The sequence below is a fragment of the Brachyhypopomus gauderio genome, chromosome 17, assembly GCF_052324685.1.
Source record: "Brachyhypopomus gauderio isolate BG-103 chromosome 17, BGAUD_0.2, whole genome shotgun sequence".
Taxonomy (NCBI): Eukaryota; Metazoa; Chordata; class Actinopteri; order Gymnotiformes; family Hypopomidae; genus Brachyhypopomus; species Brachyhypopomus gauderio.
The window spans coordinates 13,565,775-13,580,156 of NC_135227.1; the positions used below are offsets into that span (position 1 = coordinate 13,565,775).

At 45.4% G+C, this 14,382-nt stretch overlaps 1 protein-coding gene across 2 annotated transcripts; it reads right to left on the reverse strand.

Annotated features, from left to right (window-relative positions):
* Positions 1 to 418: 418 nt before the first annotated feature.
* rpap1 (RNA polymerase II associated protein 1) lies at positions 419 to 12,966 on the reverse strand. 2 transcript variants are annotated; one of them, XM_076978616.1, is made up of 25 exons: positions 12,836 to 12,966; positions 12,369 to 12,548; positions 11,981 to 12,129; positions 11,774 to 11,866; positions 11,483 to 11,621; positions 11,113 to 11,268; positions 10,570 to 10,776; positions 9,058 to 9,173; positions 8,858 to 8,956; positions 8,602 to 8,703; positions 8,027 to 8,194; positions 7,660 to 7,848; positions 7,345 to 7,479; positions 7,032 to 7,202; positions 6,783 to 6,940; positions 6,382 to 6,552; positions 6,020 to 6,215; positions 5,811 to 5,920; positions 5,486 to 5,681; positions 5,031 to 5,177; positions 4,525 to 4,667; positions 2,295 to 3,063; positions 1,767 to 1,943; positions 976 to 1,032; positions 419 to 676 (listed from the first exon to the last, which is right to left on the reverse strand). In XM_076978616.1, exons 2-25 carry the CDS (start codon positions 12,538 to 12,540, stop codon positions 530 to 532), a joined length of 4,167 nt encoding a protein of 1,388 aa, XP_076834731.1. In that variant the 5' UTR covers positions 12,541 to 12,548; positions 12,836 to 12,966; the 3' UTR covers positions 419 to 529. The 2 variants fall into 2 exon arrangements, with proteins under 2 accessions (XP_076834731.1, XP_076834732.1); XM_076978617.1 differs by lacking the exons at positions 11,113 to 11,268; positions 11,483 to 11,621; positions 11,774 to 11,866; ... (1 more) ...; positions 12,369 to 12,548; positions 12,836 to 12,966 and adding an exon at positions 10,889 to 11,085.
* Positions 12,967 to 14,382: the final 1,416 nt, after the last annotated feature.

The following is a 14,382-nucleotide window of genomic DNA, read 5'->3' on the forward strand; positions in this document are numbered from 1 at the left end:
AGGCCAAGTATAGGGTAGATCCAGCCTGTTTTTCTTTTTGCCTTTCGCACATGTAATTACGTAGCCACTGGTAATTTGAGCGAAGTGCTTGTGATGCTTGTATCCCAGTGACTCATGCTCTGAAGCATAGAGGAGAGAGAAAAGTACACTGACCATGTCTCTCGATCATCAGAATAGGAAACAGCTAATTCTCTATTCTGACCCTTACACACACCATCTGTCTGTACCAGGGACACTGTCCACTCTCATGAGCTACATGAATCTCTTTTTCCAGAGATCTTCCATAGCAAGAAATTAGGGAAATATTTGGTGGGCCTTTTTTTCCTGGACTGAACATACCTGACCCGAGACACATCATTAAAATCGAATTTCGTTGAGGATATGCAATTTTCATAATGAACACAACATCCCCTCTGAGTATTCGTACAAAAATTTATTTTCAGTCTCTGCTAGTCCTGGTTTTTTTTTCCGTGGCTCTTCCAGACGCTAGTCGGGGCGAGGTCTCTCAGCATCGCCAGCCCGCACGTGTTCACCCATCTGCCCCGCCCCGCTCCTCGGACCCCGCTGTGCTGTGGAGGCAGCGCGCTCGCCCGGCCGGCAGCTGCTCGTAGGTGCTGAAGCCCAGTGGACTGTGTGGGTCGGGCAGACGGAAGAGCAGCACATGGTTCCGCAACACCTGGCCAGGCCGAGAACGCCATGCACGTGTGTGTGTGAGTGTGTGTGTGTGTGTGTGTGTGTGTGTGTGTGTGTGTGAGAGAGAGAGAGAGAGAGAGAGAGAGAGATGGAGGACGTGAGAAAGAGAGACCACAGCCATCTGTCACACAAGAATGAGTTACATCTGCTGTAAAACACTGTAGCTTTACACTACAGTGCCTTTGGGAAACTCCTCAAAGATCTGGGGAGCGGGAGGGGAAGAGCGTGCGAGAGAGATGTTCACACATAAACTGTAAGAAGTATAAGGCAGCAGGGCTGTACCTCGTCTGTCAGGTAGTAAGTCTTTCTCAGCAGGCTCCGGCGTGTCGTCTCCACCTCCTACGGAGGGAGAATATGAGAAGACTGATGAACCCTCTCATAATTCACCAAGCAACGTGCATGGAGCCAATACATCAAACACACTGAACATCAAAGAGGAACATCCAGCTCCTCGTGCACTGTTGTCTAGCCTGTCATTACGGATGTGCTTATTCTCCACCTGCCTCTGGCTGCCACATTATATCCAGGCCCATGTGTTAGAAGACCGCTCCAGTTCCCTTTGGAAGACCATTACGACATCAGAGGCTCCCTCATCATCCGTCAAGATGTCAGGTGATCCGTTTATCGTGACTGGCTGAATTTTTACCCGTCAACATTCAAAACCTCTCCTTCAGTCGCGCTCCTCTGTCGTGGTTTTCTGACAAAGTCACTCCTCACCAATGACAGAATGAGGACAGGGGGGTCTCATGGCTCTGTCTGGGGCCCGGCAGCCTTCCCCAGGTTTTCCAGATGAGCTCAGGAGTTACTATGGTCCAATTTCAGCAGAGTAAAATAAAGGTCTCCTTTAGCTACCTGCGCTCAGAAATATCCGTACGGCAGTAATAGGGTTCCTGCGTTCCTTAAATAACTGACCGTTACTGACCATTTGACCATTAGCCTGCAGCAAGAAAAAAACGACTGTTCTAATCAAAATCACTTCTCAATGAATCACCACTTTTTGCAAACGAAGTAAAGGAAATAAACAGGAATCTGGGCTGGTTTGAATTTGAGCAATTAGGGCATGGCTGGCGTACCTTGGGCACGGCGTCCTGGGAGAAAACGAAGGCGTTGAGATGAGCAACGGCCACGGCGTACAGCACAGGGCAGCGGTCGCTCCGCAGGGCCCCCGTGACCAGGGCGCGGAAGTAGAGACGCAGCAGGGCCAGAGAGTCCTCGGGGGGCGTGGTGAAGTTCTCCAGAGGGACAGGCAGCTGGGCAAGGAGAACACACGTCAGTCATCACGCCACAGAGCTCTCGGTGCCATCGGCCCCCGCAGAACCTAGTTAGGGGGAGATTTCTGTCATGTCCAATTTCAGAAAGCTTCTTCATAAAGCAACGTGAAGGGTCAAGGTCATCGATGTGAATACGGCACCAAAGAGGAACCGCTGATTAACTCTTCCCCAGCTAGCTGAATATTCAGGTTCTTTGCACATGAATGTTGTGTTTTCTTTAATTCCGCATGTGTTAGGCTGCAGTTTATCCTACTACAATTTTGACATTTAGTTGTGTAAATAGTAAAAATAGTTCTCTGAGGGAAGAACAGGTCTGTGGTACCAGCGTACCTGCTCCAGTGGGAGGCTGAGCGAGCGTAGCACTGCCACGTGCTCCCCGAACAAGGCCAGCCTCATGGTGGCGCTGTAGCGCCTCTGCAGCGGTAGCAACAGGAAGCAGCTGAAGAGCGTGTCACCGAAAGACACGGCCTCGTACTGGGCCAGCAGCGCCGAGTACAGGTCGTGGAAGGAGGCCAGGCCGGGTGGAGGAGCGCCCAGGTCCAGGGCTTCCAGACGGCCGGGTCGCGTCAGCCCGCGCAGCAAGGCCCAGGTCAGCTCCTGCACGGGCTGCTCCAGGAAGAGGTCACTGGAGCACAGGAAGACGCAGGCCAGGCGGGCCAGCTTGGCCCCGGCCGGCACCGGCGTCAGCGCCTGCTCCCTCCAGCTCTCCAGGATCAGCAGCCACTGCAGGCAGCGTACGACCGACTGCAGCGACCCGGCAGGGAGGGCCGCCACCTGCAGCCCGCCCCCCCGCCGCACGCCCGCCCGCTCGTACAGGCTGACGAGCGGCAGGAAAGGCCAATCGGAGGGCAGGGAGGGGCCCGTGAGCTCAGGGAGGAGCTGCGAGGCCAGCCATGGGTTGCGGCCAAGGTAGCGGTCGCCAGAGGAGAGCACGGCGGGCTCCAGGTGGGCCAGGTGGGTGAGGTAGCAGGCCCGGATGGAGGGCAGGTGGGCAAGGGCCTCGCGCAGCAGGGCCCCCAGACCAGTGGGCGTGGTGGGCTTGTCCTGGAGCTGCAGCTCTGCCAGTGTGGCTGTTTCTGGACCACCAGTGGCACCTTCCCTGAGGAACACAGAGGGAGCAACACTAAATATTACAACAACCGCTGCTTACCAATGGCAAAAACTAACATGTTTGAATACCTATAATGCATAAATAAAATGAAAGTGGCGAGAAAACTCAGGTACTGTTGAGTAATGCAAATGACAGAGAGGTCATAAACGGTGGAATGCCCTGCTGTCGCTGCCATGGGTCGTGGCCAGTCAGAGTTAAACCTGCAGCAGTTATTCACAGTTCGTGCTATTATGAACCTCTCCTATGAACAATGACTAGACCATATTACTGAAGACAGCTTTACTTAAAGGGCATATGAGGCACTCTATCTACTGTTAGAATGTATAGTTATAATTGTGTATATTTATCTAGTTATAATTCTATCAAACCAAATTTATGGTATATCATGGTAATAATAATGTATCATCACCCACTTAATTCAATTGGTATTTACATTTCAGAATCAGAATCAATTTATTTGTCACAGGTACAAGGAGGTTCTGATCCGAACTACCATAATAATCTGTTGTCATGCACAACGTGCCAACCCTCACAAACTCCATTCACTACTGGAAAAACCACTAATCAGATATTATTTATATGTCTATTCCCAGCATATCAGTGACAATAACATGGTGTATGCCACTAGCAGCAAATAGCTGCTGTTCCCACAAGGACTTGTTGATAAATGAACATAAAATGGATGTTGGATAAAATGAATGTGCTTAATGTGCTTTGAGGACCAGTTCCTGTGCAGAAAGAGTGCTGTGTGCTGCCCTCTTGTGAAGACAAGGTGAAATTACAGCAGAAACTACATCCTCTGGTACCGCCTGTTTTGTTATGTTGTTTATGTTCAAAGCCACATGTTCAAAGCCACAATAATGAACGCAGCCCATAAAACCAAAGAAGCAGATCATAAACTCAAACGCTGGATACTGTGGTATGAAGACAAGCATTCCAAGTCTTTCAAACCAAACCCAACACAGGCATATACACCAATACCCAGCATAAAGCTTTTAGGAAAGAGCATATAGCCTTTAATCAACCCTTTTCCAAACCTGTGTCACAGTTTAATTTATGTTGATTAAAAACAGGCAGCCTGTTGGAGGGGACTGAGATATGTGGACCAGATGCTCTGCCCTTCACCACTTCAGTAAGCAGTTTTAGTAGCTATTAGCAAATGCCGAACTAAACGTTGCCAAGACCAGATCTAAAGCACATCTCAAAAAACAAAAAAACAAGCATGCTGCCTTCCGTCCAGCCCTGCAGTCCTGCTGCAAGATCACAAGCAGAACCCTACAGGAACACGGGGCCGATTCAGGCTAGGACTCCAGCAGCAGAAGGGAGTTCTCGATAAGGAATGTTATGGACGTTGCTGATGGAACGTCGTGAAGATGCGCACGGCGTATAAAAGGCGGCTGCACAGGCGTGAACAATGACACACGGTGAAACTCTGACAAGAGCACTCACGGAAGGAGAACATGGCTGAAGATGACGGTGGACACCAGCTCGTGTGCCAGATATTCACTACCAGGCAGCAGCCAGGAGAGCAGCAGCAAGGCCACCTGATGGAACAGGGCCGCGTGCTCGGCCACCTCTGGGTCCACAGGAACCTAGAACCACCAATGGCCGAGGAGACCTTGAATTAGTGTGACGGCACCATATACACAATGTACGTAGCTGGATGGAGAACGTCTCAGAACACCATCCATTCCCACCACGCTTTGCTTGAGCTATTTACTAAAGCCAGAACAAACACGTCTCGTTCATTTAATGCGCTATATTAGCAAACACTGAACTGTGAAGAACTCATTTCAGCCTTGTATGTATTTGCATTTCATGTCACGTCATACTAAGCTCACATGTCATTTCATGTGTGCTTAGTAAACATAGCATCAGAGGAATGGCATCAGTAAGCTGAAGTGGCTAATAGCATCTGCTTAATGCCAATAAATGTAAAAACGACGTTAATGTACCAGTCTGTGGGCCAACCGGAGAAGCAGGTAGAGCAGGTGGTGCTCATGACGTAGAAGCCAGGCGCTGGTGTGCGACACAGAGGGCATCGCCCCAGCACAGCACCGAAGGTAAGCCAGCATGGGGTTGGCGAGGAGGAGAGGACTGAACTACGGAGAAGAGAGAGAGACTGAGATCAACATCTTCACCCAGGCAAAGACATCACGCCCATATAAACCTGAAATACATTTAAATCGATACGGTCTTTGCAGATGCTTTTTATCCACTAGGGGGCAGCATATGGTAACATCTTAATTAAAAGTTCTCAAACTATCGCACCCCTCGTGAGCCGAAGCAGGGGGAATTAGTGTGAAGTGCAGTGAAGTGCAGTGATACTGCAGGACTGCAATTGGACTGGGATGATGAGAAATAACATTCATATCATAGTGAACCCCAAGCTATTACAGATGAAACCTACATTCTTGGCTAGACCTCGATGAATGGCCGTGATGTTTTCCAGCAGGTAGAAGAGAGCGGTGAAGAGAGGAAGGGGTGTGTCAGGTGCCACCAGGCCGTGGGGGCTTCGAGTCCTGCAGCGGCCCAGATTCGGCAGACTGCCAACCACCTCCGAGCCAGGAGCCCTCAACACAGGCTTACAGATAACAGAGCTGGACCTGTAGGAGCAAAAACACAACCTCTCGTCCAGTTACAGCAACACCACCGCCTACGACTGCTGCCAGAGGTAACAGTCCCTGGAAAAAATAGACACAATATAAACTCAATAAATAAAGACAGTGTCAGACCTGAAGTTCTCCATCATGACGTGCAAGGTCTGATGAGACATGAGTGGGTGGAGCACCTCGGAGGTCAGGGACTCCAGTTCCTGGAGACACTGCACCGGCTGGAAGGGGTTCTGTCACAGCAGCACAACATCACATCACTGTCCAATAACCATGCCGGGGTGGCGCTTTCTTACAGTAACTCTTCATTTTCTTTTCTTTCAACTGCTTACTTGCACACTGAGCTGGGAGTAAAATGCCCCCATGTAGACCATGTAGCACGGCAGAAGGGTCAAGGCACTTGACCTCTGACCTGGGTCATCCAAGGATCTCACGCAGCCTTTCAGCAAACCGAGAACAGTGGGCTGCAAGCCAGTCACGTGACCCCACATCACTGGAGGAGGGGGAAGATTCTCAGTACCGTGAGAGCTGTCACACAAACATCATTGCACTTTTAAAAAAAGGTTTCAAACGGAAACAAAAAGACCAGTGCAGAACCTTTCTGATACTTGGAGGTATTTGTCAGGAAGAGTGATAATCACTGTTTCTCAATTCTTTTCCCAAGGCTTGTATGGAGTTTTAGTTCAGGACTCACCTGAGCAGGGCAGCCTGCAGCTCCTGGTGACACCCAGCAGTATGGGTGACCTGGGTGAGAAGGGACAGCAGGGCGGCCACACGCTGGAGCTCCAGGGGCAGGAGGGACTCGGAGGGGCCACAGGGCTTGTGTGCAGCCTGTAGTGCCTTCACCAGCACTGGGTACAGATCTCTGCAACGGGGGGTTGAGGTGTGAGGATCGGAGATACCGCAAAGACAGACATCTGGTACTTAGGAGTGAGCAAGAGCAACTCTACACCACACTAAGATTATCGAAGTTGAGAGGGAAAGGAATTGAGCTTTTAAAGCTCAACAATACAACTGTACTTGAAAAAATTTGGCATTTCAAAATTAAAGTCTTTCATTAACATTAAAATCAAAGGATTGTGAAGTCGTTTTTACGTGTAGATGTTGCAGGCCTGGCCATAGCTGGCAGACACTGTCCACAACCTCAGTGCTTCTGTGCTACAACAAATAGCTTCCCCTGGCTCTAAAAGAAGCTCAGAAGGTTCCACTGCCAAAAGCCGAGAGATGCGCTCCCGTCCACCTAGAGAGTTGAGCTGAGACACGTGAACAAGTCACAATCTAATAATCCACATGTTGCTGATTTTTGTAGAAATTCGACTCAATCCAAAGTCAGTCAGCACTTACTATTCTGGCACACACATGTCTCCCGGTACTGGCCAAAACCCGGAGAAGCTTCATTGCTGTAGACACAGGTAAACCATAAATAGAGGGTGGGGCTGGGGAGGAGGGTGGAGTCCACGAGCAAGGAAGAAACTCGGCCATCACAGTTTGCATCAGCCGGGGGCAATCAAGGATCTAGAATGGCAAACAACATAAATGTGGTCACAAAGTAGACTGTGTAGGGCAGTGTGTAGGTTCTGTAGGACCTGACGTCAAAAATTTTTGAGTTTTAAACCCGAGATCGTCACTGGCAGAACTCAAAGTACTCTGAGCTCACCTGAGTTGCAGCAAAAGTGGAGTGGCGAGCAATTCGGATCAGAACCTCCAGAATGTGCAGAACGGTGCCCGGTGCAGGCCGCACCACCTCCAAAATGTACCGCAGCCGCTGTAGGAGCTGCATCTTCAACAAACCCTGTGGACCGACCCACATGCTGAAGTCCACGACCCACATGCTGACACACCGTCCACTAAAGCGCCCACAGTAAGACTGCTAGTGAGAACGCCAGTGAAAGCAGCTTTCCACCGCACATCCTGTGTGAAGGTACGCACGCTCTTCACTCCTGCCTGCCCATCGGCCGCAGGTCCACCTCACCTTGACTACGTCCTGCCGCGCAATGTCGTGGTCCAGCTTCCTCTCCTCTCTCTCTCTAGTAGTTTCTTTCTTGGACCTATCCAGACCTTCATCGTCCTTGTCATCTTCATCTTCCTCCTCAGGCATGGAGGGCATTAGGGAGAAGGCTGATGTCCCCAGCAGCCAGTGAAACGTGGCATCCAGACACTCCTGTAGAAGACAAGTGGATTTATAGGACAAGGCAGAGACTGAAGGAGGATTCTCTCCTTCAACATATCACACATTACGTTTCTCTGCATTTCAACACAACAGCACAGCAAGACAGTAAGACCAGATATGATTTTTAGGTCAAAATCCTGCTGTTATAGCTATACAGTGGGATGCTGACCTCGTCATCGGGAGAGACCAGCATTGCTCGCAGGGCACGGACTGCCGCTGACATCACTCCCTCCACGCTGTCGTCCAGGGAGAAGCGCAGGAGGAAGAGGAGGCCGGCGTCCAGGAGAGTGGTCAGCACACTGCCCCTCAGACACAAGGAGTATTCCCCTGCATGAGCCTGGATGGACACACACCATTTAATATATTCAAATATATGTATGAAACAGTAATTATACCATACATCACTGTTGGCCTGCTATTGCCTTTATTTATTATTAATCAATATTCATTAGACTCTATTAGACCTCCACGTTGTCACTGTCATTACAATCCATATCAAGTCAGTGCACGGCACTGGTGGGGGGAGGGTCACTTGTGCTATTGTAATTGTAGATAGTATCGTAGTGTCCTCCAGGTTGGTGTGTTTTTGTAATTCTATTCTTTCTTGTTTAATCAACATTTATCTGTATTCTGTGCAGGAGCTGCTGTAGCACACTCCAATTTTCCCCCAAGGGGATCAATAAGGGGATCTTATCTCATCGCCATCAGTGATTAGTGTCAGGTGAGCCGACCTCCTGGGTCTACCTTGGAGAGGATGTGGGCCAGGGTGCTGAGAGCCAGACACCGCTGCTGGCTCAGCTGACTGCGTGAGAGGAGGAAAATCTCCTGCAATGAGTAGCCGGCCAGCTATAGTGGAGCGAGAGGCAGACAAACAGGGGGAAGAGCACACGTTAAAACATTCAGCAGGACGGGAGATGGGACGGAGATGCGTGATTGGATGGATTGTGTAAAGTAAGGAGGAAAAAAAAAAAGCAAGGTCCATTCAACTGAACCAACTGACCTCTGGCTCATTTCCATGGTGATGCAGGCCCAGATGAGTGGGCAAGTCTTTTGTGGGTGGGATAAGAGTGCCGGAAAAGTCGAAACGGGCCTGCATCGCCTGTCAATTCAACACACGCACACAAACCGTGAAGTCAGGCATTCTAAGGCAAGAATGAAGAATCCCAAAAAGACTCTGACTTGATTGCTGTCCCAAACAACCTTTTTGGTGGCCCGTCTTCTAGGGGCAGGCAGATCCCTCATCCATTCCAGTTTCTCAGGCTCCAGTTTGTCCATATGAACCCACTCCTTCTGGGGCTTGACTGGGAGCTCATCCACTGCATAATCAAAATAACTTTTGTAAATGATTACAAATAATTTTCTTTTCTTTTTTTTATTATAATTTTTTTTTTTTTTTTTAAACATCTAAACAACATTAAATTGACTCAATTTATAATACAAAATAGTACAAACTATGTGCGATAAAAATGGGCAGCCATTCAAAGGCGGCAGACCAGAACAGGAATTAGAAGATAAATGATAACAGGTAAAAAGATAATGAATAACTAAAGGGAAAACAGCATTGCTCACGGAGCTTTACTCATCTGAAAGCTGAAAGCTGATAATGGACTGGACTGACACCAGCATGCAGTAATGGACACAGAGCGTCTCTTACAACGGGTTGATGGTAATAGAGTGAATCGCAGCGTGGGAAAACGCTTCAGGGCAGTTTAGGTATTCGTTGTGTCTATGACTACATTAGGTCTGTCTAGCACTTATTTGGAATTTGGCCAAGGTTACTGATGACAAACTTGTAATCCTCTCAAACTGTTCTATCATCAGTGAAATAAAACCACCATCGGATGCCAGGACATCACCTCTTTTTATTAAAACTGTTATGTATTCATGACGTTTTCCAAGCTAATTCATCTTTAGCACCACTTCTCTGAAATGAGTTTCTAGTCTCACTGCAGCCTCAGTGGAGTTTGGCAAAGAATCTGGATACAATTTTACTGAGCGAGGTGAAATCCGATTGGTTGTCACAGCATGACTGCACAATGGCCAGAAATCTTACGCTATGTTTAGCATTATTGCATATTTCTCAAGTAAAAAGAAACACAAAGGTTTGTCTCTGAGATGTATACTTAATCATATGAATATTGGAAAATGTGAATTAAATCATTACTGAGATTTACATCACATCGCTGATTTAAAGCACTAGGTCAGATGCCAGCTCAGTCTATTTATTGATCAGGAACACTGCCAAGATTTGGCTGTAAAGTGCTGACAGGAGCTCAGCAAATAGGCAACACCCCAAGAGGCAAAAGGGGAGGGGGGTTTCAGATCCAAAATGCACATTTAAATCTCAGCCTTTGGTTGACTTTTTGATATAAAACACTTACGGAACTAATAACTTTCTTAACTTATGAATAAATGGCAGAACATATGCTTGAACACTGAGCCAACTGTAAAAATGCAAATGCTGAACAAGATATTTTATGTTAACTTTCAGTGCCTGTAGATACACAAGCACCTTTATTATATTTTTTTATTTATTGAGAGCTCTGTAGGTGCACAGTTAAAATAACAGTCGGTTAACATACACAACTCGCTATTAATTGTCAATTTCTGACATGCCCAGTCTCACTGGCAGCCCAGTCTCAGTTTAGCAGATCCGAGTCATGTTGTGCAGTTCAGGACAAATTTTTGTTGAAGGAACTAAACATGGCTCACTGGAGAATGGAGGTTGAATGGCGGCTTCAGTCTCATCCTCTTCATCCTCCACCATCAGGATCTCCTGAGAGTCGAGCTGTGGCTTCGCATGCTGAGGCTGTACATCATCTCTCTCAAGCTGGTCAGGAGGCATCTCTCTCTGGAGAGGTGGTGTCACTGATGCTTTCTGAGACTTCTGCGATCTAACAAAGTCCACTAGTCTTGGATCTGACAAAACAGGAGGATCGATAAACCACATACCCAGCAAAACACGGTCAAACACTGATATAGTACAAATTTTACTGCAGTCTTGGAAAATAAATAAAAGTATATAATTCACCACAAACTGAAGAAAATTCTTGTCCTAAGTGCCTCTTATTAGTTAGGGTCCTTCAAACTAGACCCAGCACACATAAAAGATCAATTAACAACATTTTAATTTCAGTCACCTAATTTAGAGTGACCAAATGTCCGTATTTCCCGGGACATGTCCGTATTTCATGCCCGGGGCAGGACGTGAAATACGGACATGTCCCAGGAAATACGGACGTTTGGTCACCCTACCTAATTGGGCCAATAGTGTCTGCTGCTCCTCCAGGATCTCGGAGGGAGACATTCCTTGTAGCCGGGCCTGGTTCTCCTGGTGGATCTTTAAAGTTTCCTCAGCTTTATCTGGACCTAGTCCCTCCCCTGAGAGCAGCACTGGGCCTTCAGCAGTACCTGCAGTAGAAGAGAATTCACATATACACACACAACTATAGGAAATGTAAATTAGCAGAAGTGGGTCAGGCATTGTTTGATGTGCATTTTCTTTTTTAGAATGTACTGCAAAAAAGCCAGTATCTTACAGAATTACAATATGATTCACTGGTTAAATCAATACAGTTTTTAAATCAATACAATTTAATCACTTTAGGAAGATTTAGACACCTACCCAGGACAACACGGCTGGACCCAGAGGCCACTGGTGTGCTGACCACTGGATCCTTTTGTGACTCTGCACCTCTTACTTTAGCATTTTGTGCAGCAATCTGCCGAGCAAAAATACTTTTTTTGGCTCTGGGTGCCGTTACCTGTTCAACGACACAAAGACAACTCATATACATCAATAGAACACAGACTCAGAATATTCTAACATGCTTAACCACCACTATAACACTTTTTATAGAACTGTAAAGAGAGATGCACCTCCATTTAAGTTTCCAGTGCATCTATAAACTCTCACCTGTGTAAGAACTGCAGATCGATGCAGAACTTTGGGGAAAGCTGTGCCTGTGAAAGCTGGGAATGACACCGGTACTGCACTAGTGTCTCTTTCCTATAGACGGAACCAAATGGAACCAAAATTTTGGTTAATAGAACCAAAAATTGTTGAAAATATTCTGATGAATATTGTAATGTATACTGCAATGTAATTATTTATATGGCTCACAACAATTCTGGAGAGGACAGCACTGATATGGGTGTCATGTCTGTCCAGTAACTCCTCTGGATCATCATCCGTAAAACGCACTCGCTCTTTCTTGAAACGTGACTTTTTGGAAGGGGCAGGCGTCAGTGTGGGAAGCTGATCGGGTAAATCTGTATAGCAGTGAAATTTCTATCAGACTTACAATGAATTTGCCAATGGGTAATGCTAGTAAGAAATATGAGTGACCATATGTGCACTGTTTCTGCATTCTTGGAGAATAGCTACAAAAACAAATAACAGGACTTTTTAATTGCCTAAAATGTTCAGAATCTAGTTCCGATTTGTCATTGATGTGTGTAGAAATTCAGACCATAAACAGGATTTGGTAGGTGAGACATTTAGGACGCACCTGGTATTGTCACTACATCTCTTTGATTATCCACAGACGTCTCATTGTCCCCTCGGCGCTTATCTGGTCGCCGCACTATGTTTACAGCCGACTGTGTCCCTGAGGATAAAAACTGCTCCTGTTCTCGAAGCAGGTCCGATTCGGAATCTGTGGGTTTGGGACGCTGTAACATCCCTAAATCTGACAGAGGGCACACAATGTGTGAAACGGTTTACAAAATGTACAATACACGTATGGTTGGTGAATGTTATGTTTATAACAACTCATAACTCATTTGTTAACTCACAATTAAAGCCAAGCAAACATGAGCTACCTAGCAATCTAAAGTGTACATTTTAGCTGGCTAGCTAAACCAGCTAACTAGCTAGCTTGTTATTAACTCCAGCTGCACATATAACAGAAGTGATAGTATACAACATAGTATGGTAATCATCCAAACGCATACGTTTCCTTTTAGTGAAAAATACCTTTATTTCGTACTATCGTCTAGTAGCATACAAAACAAACGTGCAGAATTCAACTAGCGTGCTGGCTAACCAGCTATATGTGATGTACACACGTGAAGATTCACAGGTGAGCAACGTCCGGTTTGTGCAAGTGAAATTTCAAAACAAAAGTCATTGCTGCTGAATTATCCTTAAAATTGTATGACGTAAACAGCTATTATTCGTAGTTACTATGCGTCACAGCTGTCATACATTGCATTAAAAGGCAACACAAACATTTTAATAAGAAGAAGATTAATTACCACTCATTATGGGGTAGCAAAAATTGGTGATCTCATTTATGTATTGTATACATTTATGTATACCAGCAACTTGGAATTCTATATCAGTTTTTGTTTGCTTAGATGCACACATCCTAGCAACTGGAAACGTCTTTAGAGCATATCTAAAGCATATCTAGAGCATGCTTTAGATATAGAGTATCAGTATACATAACATACACGAACATTTTTGAAACATTCAAATGACCATTTATTTACATATTTCTAATGATTGTATGACCATTGAGAAAGAGTTCTAGAACAAGCAAGAACGGAATTTCTAACAGCCTATTATTGTTCTTCTATGTGTTGATTCATTCTTATTTGTGTGATCCTTCTACTGATAGCCTTATTTTAATTTCCACACAGTTTGAATGCAGGGCTCTATCCACAAATTTCACCTTATGAATTCATCTTTATGAATATTAGAAATGAAATCAATGTTTGTTATTCCACTATGTATCACTTCTTATTCATATTGATTTGCTGTAATATAAGCAATTAATATCAGCACAACCTGTTTTTTAACTAATTTTAAAGACATTCTTAATATTCATTTTGATAAGGGCAGACGGTGGTTGGTTGTCACATAAATTGGTTGTCATATTGCCAATATTCTGTAAACAATTCAGAATAGAAATATTAATACTGAAATGTTAAGATTTGAGAGCGGTATATATTTGTCTTCTTTCCCTTTCCCTGGCTTCAAGAGATCTGCTGTAAGGCCAGTTTTTCTGTTATTCATACAATAAATAACTGAAAGCAAAGTCAGATATCTTTTCAATAAAGTGAGATATTTTATGCTATTCATGAGAAGAACATTTTAATATTTAAAGAATCTAAGAACATTGGGGAGAGTAGTCTAGTACAGTGTTTTGTGCATTGTGTGATCTATTTTCTCATGTATTTAGTAATTAATATTTTCTTTAACATGGTTGCTTTTATGGGGCTGGTTGTCACATATCACTTTACTATATAATGTGTCCATGTCCTTGAATTTACGGTGCAAATATAAATAAAACAATTTGGTTCAACTATGTTGTAAATGTACTACTGTTTTTCTTATTGGTTTATGTGTCTGGACTAATTAGATTCAGCTCTTTCAGTGTTTATCCATTTTGTTTAATGATATTTGATTGTTTTCCATTCACTGCTCTTTAGTGAGAATTGAATTTTGGTTAAAAAAATATGTGTTATTCTATATTGTATAGTAATTAATTCTAGGTATAAATAAAAAAATCATTGTGA

Excerpts from the sequence above, each read along its gene's own strand:
- rpap1 (XM_076978616.1), bottom strand. The coding sequence starts at position 12,540 with ATGTTACAGCGTCCCAAACCCACAGATTCCGAATCGGACCTGCTTCGA. Across the intron at positions 12,130-12,368 it reads AGATGTAGTGACAATACCAG|ATTTACCCGATCAGCTTCCC; the intron begins GTGCGTCCTAAA and ends ACTGCTATACAG. Across the intron at positions 1,033-1,766 it reads CCCAGGACGCCGTGCCCAAG|GAGGTGGAGACGACACGCCG; the intron begins GTACGCCAGCCA and ends CTCCCTCCGTAG.